Source organism: Euprymna scolopes, chromosome 26, assembly GCF_053919585.1.
Source record: "Euprymna scolopes isolate OS-2025 chromosome 26, ASM5391958v1, whole genome shotgun sequence".
In the NCBI taxonomy this organism is placed as follows: Eukaryota; Metazoa; Mollusca; class Cephalopoda; order Sepiida; family Sepiolidae; genus Euprymna; species Euprymna scolopes.
The window spans coordinates 41,597,491-41,611,881 of record NC_136507.1 but is presented as its reverse complement, the minus strand read 5'-3'; the positions used below and the strand labels follow the sequence as shown (position 1 = coordinate 41,611,881).

The window sequence follows — 14,391 nt, the reverse complement described above, 5'->3', positions numbered from 1 at the left end:
TGCAATATCAAAAATAAAATTGAAGTAAATACTATCAAATTACCTTTTAAATATTGAAAATAAAATCGAAATACATTGTTCTGAAAGTACATCATATTATTGTGGATAATAGTTACTTTCCTTTATCATAAAATAATCTGATGTTTTCCCTATAACAACATCGGGTAATTTTGTGATAAACTGACATAACTCTTGTATCAACAATACTGGAAATTAAAAATTTAAAAGTAAAACAAATACAGCATAGATCAATCTACAGTGAGGAAAATAACATTTAATCGCAGTTGGTTGGCATGGAGCTATGATTGTCAACAGGCATATTGTTTTATAAAAAAATAAAAATGATTTTTTCTTTTGGCAGTTATTAACTGTTTTTGATTAATTATATCATTGTTTATGTATAAAATTTTGTTTTGAAAACTTGAATTTTGTTTGGAAAAGGCCTTGAAAAACTTTGGAAAGCCTTGGAAAAATCCTTGAAAATGGACATTGAAAATCTTTATGAACCCTGGACAAACAGGTAAAGAGTTACTTCCCTTGTATTGTAAATTTTGTATTGTCCTAACAGTAACCTTTTGCTTTTTCTTCCCAGCTGTTCGAGCCGATCGGATGCGAGGGGGCAGGAACAAGTTTGGTCCCATGTATAAACGGGACCGCGCATTAAAACAGCAAGCAATTCGTCAACAGCAACAAATGTTATCGTCGTGCCAGATGCATATGGGGAATGGCATGAATTCCTTGCCGACGACAGTAGAGGACATTAAACCCAGTGCATTAATGATGGGTAGCAACCAGCTATCCTACACAATGGGAAGCGGCGGAGGTGGTGGAGCAAACAGCTCACCTCTATCGTCGCCAGCCCAGTCTTTGCCGTCGCCTGTGTACGACGCTTCCCCACCGGTCAACCACCTTATAATTTCAAACAATGAGTGCCAGCCGGTGAATTCCGGCAGCGGTATGGTGATGCAAGGTACGTTACAGCAGTACCCGACAATGGTGAACGCCTTGCACCCTCTCCACTCCACCTTGCTTGGTCAGCTACCTGCAATGCCCCCAAATGTACCGTCCCTCATCTCAGACTTTAAGGCCACGATGCCTAACGAGACAGAACGCAAACAGAAGCTGCTTAATTTCATCCAGACAGAATTTGGAGGCTTCCAATGCGCATGGCATCCGGATAAATTGTTTGCACTGATATGTCGACTTGTGGACCAGTGTCTTTTCCTAATGGTAGAATGGGCACGGAACTCTTTCTTTTTCAAAGAATTAAAGGTGAGATATCTGTTCTCTTTATTTCTTTTCTTTTGAATAGTATAAGGTGTAAACAATAATAATAATCGAATAGAATATTATAGGTGTAAATAATGAAAAAATAGTCCCTATAAATTGAATATAATAAATGATGAAAAAATAGTCCCTATAAATTAAATATAGTAAATAATGAAAAAATAGTCCCTATAAATTGAATATAGTAAATAATGAAAAAATAGTCCCTATAAATTGAATATAGTAAATAATGAAAAAATAGTCCCTATAAATTGAATATAGTAAATAATGAAAAAATAGTCCCTATAAATTGAATATAGTAAATAATGAAAAAATAGTCCCTATAAATTGAATATAGTAAATAATGAAAAAATAGTCCCTATAAATTGAATATAGTAAATAATGAAAAAATAGTCCCTATAAATTGAATATAGTAAATAATGAAAAAATAGTCCCTATAAATTGAATATAGTAAATAATGAAAAAATAGTCCCTATAAATTGAATATAGTAAATAATGGATAAAATTTTAAGAAAATAAAAAGACCCTTCCTTACAACTTGAATATTATAAAATCTAAAGATTTCATATATATATATATATATATATATATATATATATATATATATATATATAAAGTGATGGGACAATTCCTATATTTTCCCGATTCTGATACAATTACTGATTCCATGCTAAATTCACAATTCTAATACAACTACCAATTCTGATTCTTTATAAATCTCTAACTCTTTAACTATAAGATTGTTATTTCCCCCAATTTTCGAAAAAACACATGTTAAATATGCTAATGTTTCCAAAGTACACTTGTGGATGATTATCTATCGATTTTAGCTTTACTGGTATTTTAAAATCAATACATATTTATTGTTTTATCATTATTACCAGCAATGGAAGATTTTACTTTAAACAAAATCAAATAAACAAAGATAATTAAAGGAATCGTTTTGGCATCGGCAAATAGGCACCAATTTTTCTTATTCCAATTAATCATCCCAACACACATTATATATATATATATATATATATATATAAAATAACTGCATCATTTGTTAAATTGAATAATCGTTTTTAGTCTATTAATTTTACATAGAAATGCATTCCTCTCATCAGAGGAAAAATATTAGCAAATGAATATTATAGTGAAGCTGCTGGTACTGGCAAAGTCTTAAATTTGTATTTTTCTTTAACTGCATTTCCTATCTTGATTGGATTCAGTTTTTTTATTTGGTGGGAAATACTATATAAATATTAATATTTATATTTACTCTAAGTTTACAGAACCTTCTGGCTTCTAAACTTAATCTTTACTGATTGTTTTATATATATATATATATATATATATATATATATATAGACTCTTGGAAGTTTCTTTAAAACTATATTAAAAAAAAAATTGCCCTTTGTTGGAAAATTATTTTGTTAGTAAGTCAATTTCCTGCATCGCTGAATCGTTTTATTTACATGAACAAACAATAGTACCAATGTCCATAAGGGATCATCAGTTGTTTATAATGACACGCTATTTGGAGGATTTAAAAACAAAACAGTATATTAAATCATTATATATATATATATATATATATATATATATATATATATATAAAATAACTGCATCATTTGTTAAATTGAATAATCGTTTTTAGTCTATTAATTTTACATTGGATCCTTTCCGTTTTTCGTATTTGAGTCTTCACTTCAGGTGGGAAATGGCTGATGTAATAACCATAACTTTTTTTTTAGTTTTTATTAGTATAGCTTTGAGTATTTCACGTTTACATTTATTGATACATTGTATAAGAATGTTAGTGTTATCAACACTAACATTCACTAACATTGATCTTTCTAAACTGAGACGAGGGAAAAGAATGCTGGTTTGTCAGCTGTTTAAATATGGCACTTTGTTCAGAGTAATGTAATGTTAGTTTCATAGACAATGTATATGTTTCCGTCAGAGACACCTGACAAACCAACATTCCATTCTCTTGTCCCAGTTTAGAAAGGTCTTAGTTGGTAACACTAACATTCTATATCTGTGCCTAAATCAAAACGCGGATTTCATGAGCAAAGCTTCTTTCTTAGAACTGCACGCCTGTGGAACTTTGTTCCGTCTGCCTGCTTCCCTCCGGACTACAACTTGGATGTCTTCAAGTCTAATGTTAACAAATTCCTAATGAACCGCCCCCCCTAATTAAACACTTCATAAAATCTCCTCACTAACGTGATGTACTTACAATAACCCTTATCCCTGAGTGGCTTCCGGACCTTGATAAGTGGTGATCACTGTGTAAAAAAAAAAAAAAAAAAAAAAAAAAAAAAAAAAAATTCTTATATAATGTAACAATGAATGTAAACTTGCTATACTAAGAAAAACTAAAAAAACCTAACATTTACAAAATAAACTAAAAGCCTTAACCTTTTGTAGTGTTTATAAAAAAAACAATTGATAATTTATTAACCAATGAAGATTAAGCATCAAGGTGGTACTCCACATAATGATATACCTGCAAGATGCCTTCCTGAACCTGCATGTCAAGCACATATTTGTTGCAGCAACTGGTGATATCTGAAGTGTGTGCAACACAGTTTTGCCTTGTAGATCACTTAAAACTCTTTGTAGCTGGGGGCTGCCTCAATCCTAATAAGCAAAATGTATACTCGTATCAGAGTTCTGCGAATGACGATGATGATATATATACAGATTTAAGACTGTAAAAATATACATGAATTTATTCTTCGACAGGATACTCAAATAAGATATATAGAAATTTCCTTAATCCATGTAGTTTCAAAGAAATGCATTCCTCTCATCAGAGGAAAAATATTAGCAAATGAATATTATAGTGAAGCTGCTGGTACTGGCAAAGTCTTAAATTTGTATTTTTCTTTAACTGCATTTCCTATCTTGATTGGATTCAGCTTTTTTATTTGGTGGGAAATACTATATAAATATTAATATTTATATTTACTCTAAGTTTACAGAACCTTCTGGCTTCTAAACTTAATCTTTACTGATTGTTTTTATATATATATATATATATATATATATATATATATATATATATATATATTTATAGACTCTTGGAAGTTTCTTTAAAACTATATTAAAAAAAAAATTGCCCTTTGTTGGAAAATTATTTTGTTAGTAAGTCAATTTCCTGCATCGCTGAATCGTTTTATTTACATGAACAAACAATAGTACCAATGTCCATAAGGGATCATCAGTTGTTTATAATGACACGCTATTTGGAGGATTTAAAAACAAAACAGTATATTAAATCATGGTTCCCAGCAGTGTTGATAAAACACCATCTCCCTCAAAGCACATGAACAAAAATATTTTTGATACTGGATCTAATTTTTTTCCTTCAAATAAATTAAGCTAACCAATTCTCGTGTGTGTGAAGATGTTATGGTCTGTGTGTAAAACATTCATAGGATTTTGTATTCAATCCGGGGCAACACCAGGAGGAGTCTTCTGCTAATCCCAAGTCTGTTATAATCAATATTGTTTTTTTCTTTTCCAGGTTGAAAATCAGATGAAGCTTCTACAACATTCGTGGAGCGAATTACTTATTTTGGATTTTTTATACAGACAACTTTATACCAACTCAACCATTGAATTCACACTGGTTAGTATTCGAAAGATGAGACAATATCGAAAATATTAAGAATTTTTGTCTTTATATATTAATACTGTCATCAGTGTCTGCAAACATATCAAATTAGATTCCATTCAAAACAGACCGTCATTAATACTGATTACTAGTTGTACTGACCAGGTATTACCCAGGACCCATTTTTTTCAAATTTGTTTTTTTAAATACATCTTTATTTAATATATCATTTTAGTTTTGGGAATCCTCTGCCCTTCTTCAGGTAGTTAAACATGATGGTATAAAAATGCTGAGTCTTGTAAGTGTATCTTCAGTAATTACTGCCTTCCATAGTTGTTGTCGTCTCACTACGTTTTGGCCAACTAATTCTCTGGCCTGCTTTGGGTAGAATTGAAACTGCTATCTTCAGACCATGCTCACCTTCAGGGCTTGTGGCGAATTGGTTGGTTGGTTTTGTTTTACGGCATATCAACCCTTTTCGAGTTATTTAATGCCAAATCCAAAGATTTTGAAGAAATTTTTTTTTAATAGAATATATTTGTTGTTTTCACGTCGGTTTCTGTTTAACCCATAGTTGGAACCCTAACAGGTACTACCACTCTGGGTCAGAGTGGACCTGGGAGCAATGGTAATTAAAGGGTGGCTCCGCACTCCCCAAAGCCCACAAGCTGGGGCCTTATCTACTGGATATAGTTTAAGGTCATATCCAGGACCCCCATTGATGGACTTTTACCCTCTGCAGGGGGGGAGGGGGGCTGTCGGCGTATTCTAATGCTCCACCTTCAGGGCCCTGTGGCAAATTGGATAGAGACATTGAGTAACCATCTGAAGAAGGCCAGAGGAGGAGTTGACCGATTGTAGTGAAGGCAACAACTAGAGATGAGAATAACAGTTTGCAAGGAATGAGTACACAATCTTAATTTAAGTTCAGTAGCTAAAAAGTTTATAAAGAACGATAACCCATATTAAAGGAATAATAGTTATTTCCCTTAGTTTCTTTTTCTTTTTAGGTGCTTATTTAAGAACTGGTAGAGTTACTTGCTGTTACTTGGGGCAAAAGTTAACTTATTTCTATCGCTCTACCTCTTTTTAATCAGTCTATCTTTCTCTTCCAGTCAATCCATTCCTCTCTGGTTTAATCCGCACGCACAACCTTCATTTATATAAACGTCTCCTCGTGGAATGAATCAGCATTTTATTTTTCTAAATTAGTACAATACACTAAAAAAACACTTCTGACTAAACCTAGCACATTTGACACCTAAAGTATTAATAATTTTTCTAAATCTCTATTATATATAGAAACTTTGTGTGTGTGTGTGTTTGTTTGTTTGTTTGAGATAGTTTCTTATGGACTCCTAAACGACTGAATCTAGTTTTTTTTTTTTTTTAATTTCACACAAATGTACTTAATGTGCCTGGTAGTGTTCTTAGATAGGTTTTATATCAGAATGTCTTTAATATCGATAATCAAAAAAATAGGTGATTTTGACTAAAGTTAACACCTTATACAGCCTAATATCACGAGTGCATTTAAGAAATTTTATTACAGCACAAGCAGAAAGGCCCAGTATATAAAATCAACTGCGGATTCTTTGGCATGACAGGAGTGCATTTGAAATGAATGTTTCTTTTTAGAACATAACTGAACCATGATACTTGACTTTTTAAACTTAAATTCAAGCTGTTATTTATAAAAATAGGTGCTAGTGCACTTACTGATCCGCGCTATTTTTTAAATCGTATTTCCTAGTTTAATTAAAGTTTTATGATAGGTTTTTTTATTCAATTGTAAGGTTAAAGTATAGAATAGTTACAAAACACCCTCCCCTCCCCATGTTATGAACAGCTTTTTAAATACCATTTCAGCAGAGATCAATAAGTGCACTAGTACCTAAAAATAATGTCATAAAATCAACAGTAGGTTCTCTATAGTGAAATGTAGACTACAGTGTATGGTAAACTAAGTCGCTGCAGGGAGGCATGTGAAGTTTTCTCCTGGTGCACCACAGTAGGTCCCTGACTAGAGAAAGCAGTCAATCGATTTATAAAAAATAAAAAATAAATAAATAAAAGGGATGATTTTACTGATTTCGATGACAATAAACATATGGGAGTTTGAAACATTTGCTGATCCTCATTCAGTTCTAGTTTTAAATATTATTCATCCAGGGAAGCGTCAATCAAAAATATTCCAATTTTGTGGTAGTTTGTTTTGTAGTTTTTTTTTCTCCACTTTTATCAGGACATACAGACACATATACACACAGATAACTACCCTTTTATATAATAAACTAGCAAGGGTACCTGGCGTTGCCCGGGTCATAAAATAAATAAAGTATTTGACCACACTTGCTAAACGATTTTTGTTTTAATTTAATTATTTTTACTGTGCAATACTAATGTCGGCCGACAGCTACGAATTCAGAATAGGGGGCACATGAGCAAGAAAAAAGTATTAAGTGATTATGGTTTTAAAAAAAATATTACATAAGCAATGTTCATGCATTTAATAGTAATCTGATCTTTAAATCAATAAAAATAATTAAAAATTCCCTTTAATTATATGTTTGAAGCCAAGTAAATAATACAAAGTACGAAACAGAAAATATTTAAATGCAGAAGAAGTAAATATCGATATGTTTTAAAAATGATTACTTATGACTAGGGCTGTGACAACAGATTATTCTTTTCATTCTTTTGACTCTCAGGTATATATCCGACACACTTAATAAACCGAGAACCACATCCATCTATATAAAAACATATAAGATATTAACGGATATATACGCGAGAGTCAAAACAATGAAAAGAATATGCTGTTGTCACAGCTCGAGTTATGTATTAAAAGAACAAACATTAAGCAGTTACGATGTAAAAGAAAAAAAAAAGTGATTTACGTAACCCTTGAAATAAGAAAAATGTTTTGCTTTAATTTAATCAATCTCCGATAAAAAAAGCCAAGTAAATAATACAAAGTACAAAACAAAAAAAAAATAAATAACGACAAGTGTGTGAGTTCCATATAGAAAAGTTGATTTAATTTGAATAAAATCAAATACGCATCAAGTGCGCTTGAAACCAAATCACAACGTAATATTAGGAAAATAAACACATATTTTACTTGTTTGAAATTTATCACAAATATATTTCGGAGCTATACTCCATCTTCAGTATTCTGGGGTTTTTTTTTCTTCTTTTTTAAACAAGTAAAGTATTTGTTATTTTGCAAATATTACGTTGTGATTTGGCTTCTAAGCGCATTTGATACATATTTCATTTTATTCAAATTAAATCAACGTTTCTATATAGAACCTGCACCCTTGATGTTATTCTCGTGTTGCCTATGCACAGTTCCAACATTTCAAAATACAACAGCTGAGATACAACGTGCGGCTCTTTACAGACTTTTCTTTCTCCAAATTAACAACATGGCAAGAAAGAAGAAAAGAAAAAAAAAAAGAAAGAAAACAACATACTGAAGATGGAGTTTAGCTCCGAAATATATTTATGTTATAAATTTCAAACAAGTAAAATATTTGTTTATTTTTTTCCTAATATTACGTTGTGATTTGGCTTCTAAGCGCACTTGATGTATATTTTATTTTATAAAACAAAATCCTTTAATCCTGTTTAAATGCAAAAGCTTACCGAAATAAACGATTTCAAAAATAAGTTAAAAATAAAAAAAACAAAGCGTTCGCCGTAAGGTGGGCATGAACACAAAAAATGAATACTTATAAGACAACCCTCTAACCCATTCAGCTATGGCAATAGTTGTAACATGACATTGTAAATTTCCAATTTTCCGATTCCTGATTAATCATCCCAACATTCATATCAAATCTTCATGGACTGACGATCAATCAGCTAAAAGAGAAGCAAATCTTGGATGTGAAAATGTTGAGATTTTCAGGTGGAAAACCAAACGAAATTTGGACGACCCAAGACAAATTTGGATGTAAAGCGTTTACAAAGACCTTCAAGATTTGAATGGGAGCAATCCTCAAGACTGCCAACATCAAACCCAATGACCAAGAGAAATGGAATAATAAAATTGATGATGATTATGGAAGTAGATAGCATCATATAATTATATTCAGTTTAATGTCCGCTTCGTATACTGACTGGTGCTACCAAATCAGGCTGTCTGAAAATATTTACTTCCCGACTTAAATGCACCAAACCTTAATTTTTTTTCCTCCCTTTTTTTGAAAAACTCAATCATATTCTGCAAAACTTAAACCAAAAACAATTTTTCTCTACAAAACAACCAAACTAAACAATGAATAAATATTTGGAGATATAAACAATTTAAAGCAGAAAACATTTCTTCCAAAATTACTGCCTTTTTTTCAATCTCTTATGCTACTCAAAAAACTGATGCTCGATTCATGCAAGATGCCCCAAAAGCTGCCTGAAACATTCCGTACGTTTCTGAGGCATTTTTTCCCAAGTTTAAAACAGAATTTTATTGCATCTCGTTCTTCTAAAGTGTGCTCATATTCAGATTGCATTTTTGAAATTCACCAGTTGTGACAATCAGGCTTTAGTAGGATGTGTTCCAATTCTATCTAAGAACATTGCCAATCACATAAAATACATTTGTGTGGGGAAAAAAAAAATCGGTCCAATCGTTTAGGAGTTCATAGGGAACAAACAGACAAAATTCCTTTTATATAATAGCATGTTAAAAAATTTTGAAGAAAATTATTTATCTCTGTCTCTATTATATAAAAAGGAACTTTGTGTGTCTGGGAGTGGACTCGAAAACGGCTGGGTCAATTTTTAGGATATTTTGCACGATGGTGCTTTATGTGTCTGGTAGTGTTCTAAGATAGTTTTGTAGCGGAATGGCTTTGATAATTATCAATAATCCAAATAATCCGATGAAAGTGTCATGGGATTTTGACTGAAGTTAACATCTTCTGCAGCCTTACATCACAAGTGCGTTTGAGAAGTTTTATTTCCACACAAGCTGAAAGGCCCAACATATAAAATCAACAGTAGGTTCTTTGATGACAGGGGTGAATTTGAAAGGAATGTTTTTGTTTAAAGCACAATTTCACAATGATACTTGACTTTTTCATTTTAAACTTAAATTCAAACCATTATCACAACACAAGCAGTAAGGCATAAAATTAACAGAATATTCTTTGATATGACAAGAGTATGTTCGAGATGAATGTTTCTGTTTAGAGCTCAATTGAATCATAATACTTGATATTTGCATTTTAAACTTTAATGCAGGCCATTATATATATATATATATATATATAATTTTATAAAATCAACAGTAGGTTGTCTACAGTGCAATGTAGACTAGAAAATATTGTGAACTTAGTCACTGTGAGAGGTATATGCATTACAATTAGAGCAGGCAATCAGTTTGATATAAAAAAAAAAACATCGGTACTTGTACAATTTAATCAAGACATTAAAAAATGAAAATATCAAAAAAAAAAAAAAAAAAAAGTTATATTGTACGTATCTGTTTTGAACTGAAGATCTCCGTAAAAAAATTTCACTTAATTTGATCGAGTAGGGTTTTTTTTTTTTTTACAGCAGAAAAACACGTTTTTATGACAGCATCTTGAAAGTAGACATCTTTGAATTTAAAAAAATTTTGTTTGGATTGTTAGAACACGCCACAGGGAGATAACTCAATTTAAAGTGCCAACACCCCTTCCCCATCTTTAATACTAGCTTTTCTTCCTAAAAATCGAACCTTTTGCTTGGTATCATAAATTGTTTTTATGCTGAAAAAAATGCTAAAAACTACTTGATGAAATTAAGTGAAATTTTTTTTGGAGAACTTCATTCCATAACGGATATGTACAATATAAATTTTGTTTTGATATTTTCATTTTTTTAATGTCTTGATTGAACTGTACAAGTACTAAGAAATGAACTATTTCATTGATTTCAATGACAAAAATATGGGAGTGTGAAATATTTGTTGATCACCATTCAGTCGCAGACAACGTTGGGTCACTCTGCTAGTATATAATAAATATACGTATACATATATTACTGAGAATTTTGTTTTTATATTTAACATCATAAACCACTCTCATAAGTAACTAAATACAGTACTTGTACAGTTTAATGAAGACATTCAAAAATGAAAATATCGGAAAAAGGTTATATTGTACGTATCCGTTTTGGATTGAAGATCTCAAAAAAAAAAAAAAAAAAAAAAAAAAAATCATTTAATTTCATTGAGTAGTTTTTTTTTTTTTTTTTTTTTTTTTTACAACGGAAAAACACATTCTTATAAGAGCGCATTGAAGTCAGCCATTATGGAATTTGTTGAACACTCCACGGGAGATAACTCCATATAAAGTGCCGAGACTCCCTCCCATCTTTATTACTAGCTTTTCTTCCTAAAAATCAAACCTTTTGCTCAGTATCATAACAAATTGTTTTTTTGCTGTAAAAAAAAAAAAAAAAAACACAACTACTTGATAAAATCAAGTGAAATTTTTTTTTTCAGAGAACTTCGTTCCATAACAGATATGTACAATATAACTTTTTTCGATATTTTCATTTTTTTAGCTCTTGATTAAACTGTACAAGTACCCTAAATACTCATTCCATGCATGATTTTCTATCCTCTCAGAATATTCTTCATCATTTAACTGTCTATCTCATTAACCCTTATCCTTAAGTGGCTTTTAGCCTTGACTCATTGGTAAAAGAATGTGTCGCAAAATATCACAAAGATCTTTTATTAACTTTGGAAAAGAACAAAAAAAATGTTTAAAAAAAAATAACTACTAGTCTTAAACGTTTATAGTCCTTCATAAAGGCTTGTATGTTAGAAAAAAATAAAATGCTCCCAGGCGATGCTAAGTTTGTTTTTTTCACTGCTTATCATGTGTTGGTGTCGGAATGGCTTTGATAAGTATTGATTATCAAAAAAATCTGATGAAAAAGGAACAAAGTTAACACCTGCCATCAGAGCGATCATCTCTAAGGTATGCTGGCAAAGGGCATGTCCTTGCCAAACAAAGCGAAGCAGATGACGAAAGTGCTCTAGTTGATCAGGCAGAGGTGTGAAACTACAGCTTTAGCAAACAAGGACAGTTTGTGGCAGTATATTATGACGATGACTTTTATTTAGGTCAAGTAATTTCTGTCACAAGTAGTGAAGAAGGACAAAGGTGCTCGTCTGAGCTTCATTCTCTGGTCCCCCCTCGCCAATCTTTCTCAAAAAACACCCGATTAGCTGAAACCACCGTCAATAATGTTCCCCACTCCCTATCTGTGCCTAAATCAAAACGTAGATACCATGAACAAAGCTTCTTTCTTAGAACTGCATGCCTGTGGAACTCTGTTCCGCTTGCCTGTTTCCCTCCCGACTTCAACCTGGATGTCTTCAAGTCCAACACAAACAAATTCCCGATGAACCGCCCCCCCCCCTAAGTAATGACACCTTATCAATTCTCCAATACTATTGCTACACTATCCCTTTGATTACTGTACACACAATAACCCTTATCCCTGAGTGGCTATTGGGCCTTGATAAGTGGTAAACTCCATGTTAAAAAAAAAAAAAAACATCTTACGCAGCCTGACATTACACGAGCATTTGAGAAGGTTTACTACCACATAAGCTGAAAGACCCAGCATATAAAATCAATAGTAGGTTTCTTTGAAAAAGAAAATGCTCCCGGGCAATGCCAAATTTATTTTTTCACCGTTTATTATGTGTTTTGGACACTTCAGGTTTTTTATTTTATTGAATAATGGATGTGTTTATTTCCGGCTATGAAAGTTAACTTTTGTGATACGCAATAATATTGAATTCAATATCATAGAAAAAGAATGTTTGCATAACTAAAAAAAAAACAAAAAAACTTGCCCAACATGCAAGAAAGAATTGCATTTGTACTTGAGATTTTTTTTTTACGTGGAATTCACCACTTATCAAGGCCTAAGCGCCACTAGAGGATAAGAGTTAATGAATGTATTGGTTATTTTTTTTTGTTTTACAGCATATCAACCCTTTCCAGGTTATTTAATGCTGAATCCTGTGATTTTGAAGAAAATTTTTTTAATAGAATATATTTGTTTTTGCAAGTCGGTTTCTATTTAACCCATAGTTGGGACCCTAACAGGTACTACCACTCCGGGTCAGAGTGGACCTGGGAGCAATGGCAATTAAAGGGTGGCTCCACATTCCCCAAAGTCCGCAAGCTGGGGCCTCACCATCGGATATAGTTTAAGGTCATATCCAGGACCTAATGAATATAAGATTGTTGGGTAGACAACAGTATAATAATGATGGATGGTAGTGGAAATTGAGTAGAATTTGTTTACATTGGACTTGAAATGTTGCAGTTAGCTGGAAAGCAGCTCAATGGTAGACAGTTCCACAATCATTCAGTTCTAGGAAAGGAACTTTGTTCATAGAATTTAGGCACAGATAGAAAGTAGAGGGAATTGTTAACAGTGGTTATAGATAGATGCGTCTGTTGCAAATGTTTTTCAGAGGGGGAGCATAGATTGAAATTCTGTTGAATGTACGTTTTCGATCTTTATCAGAAAAAAGTGTTGCCATATTCACATATATTTCTTTGGCAACACACGACATAATATGAAAAGTAACTGTCTTATGCTAAAATCGAGATATTTATGATTTGCTAACGCACAATTTATTAAAAAAAAAAAAAATAGAAAAGAAATAAGAGAATAATTCAACATAATTGTTGGTTGTTTTTTGTTTTACGGCATATCAACCCTTTTCAGGTCATTTAATGCCAAATCCAGGTATTTTGAAGAAAAATTTTTTAATAGAATATATTTTTTTTTTCAAATCGGTTTCTATTTAATCTATAGTTAGGGCCCCAACAGATACTACCACTCCGGGTCAGAGTGGACCTGCGAGCAATGTCAATTAAGGGGTGGCTCCACATTCCTCAAAGCTTGCAAGCTGGGGCCTCACCATTGGATATAGTTTAAGGTCATAGCCAAGACCCAACATAATTGTACTTTATGTTTTAATTACATTTCCCTATCACAGGGATACAATTGCCTGAAGGAAATCTAACATCTGGAAAAACTTCTCTAAAATTAAAAATAGTTATACACTATTTACCCGCTCTTGTAAGTCACCATGTTTTTTTGTTTCGCGAAACATATTTTCCCTAATTTTTGTCAAAAAATGTTTTCTTTAATAACTTTTTCTAGCTTATCATATTTAATCATTTTATAGAGATATTCGTTAGTGTAACATGAGAATTACATAGAGACTAGTGATGGGACGACGCCAATATTTTTTCCTGATTCCTTACTAAATTCCTGGTTCCAATTCTTTATAAATCTCTAAATATTTAACTATGAAGTTATTTTTCCCAATTATTATAAAAACACATGTTAAATATGCAGCTATTTTCTCAAGTGTAAAAACAGGGGGTGATCTGTAGGTTTTAGTTTTATTTGTAGTTTAAAAGCAATAAATATTTATTATTTCATTAATTATACCA

General features: G+C 31.8%; 1 protein-coding gene across 3 annotated transcripts in view; it reads left to right on the top strand.

Annotated features, from left to right (window-relative positions):
• Positions 1-14,391, top strand: part of LOC145247991 (nuclear receptor subfamily 5 group A member 2-like) — a 364,710-nt gene that overhangs the window by 325,005 nt on the left and 25,314 nt on the right. For all 3 annotated transcript variants that reach the window (XM_080109658.1, XM_080109657.1, XM_080109660.1), the window contains 2 exons: positions 593-1,272; positions 4,811-4,915. In XM_080109658.1, coding sequence (XP_079965784.1) covers positions 593-1,272; positions 4,811-4,915 — 785 coding nt within the window. The remainder of the gene's footprint in view (positions 1-592; positions 1,273-4,810; positions 4,916-14,391) is intronic.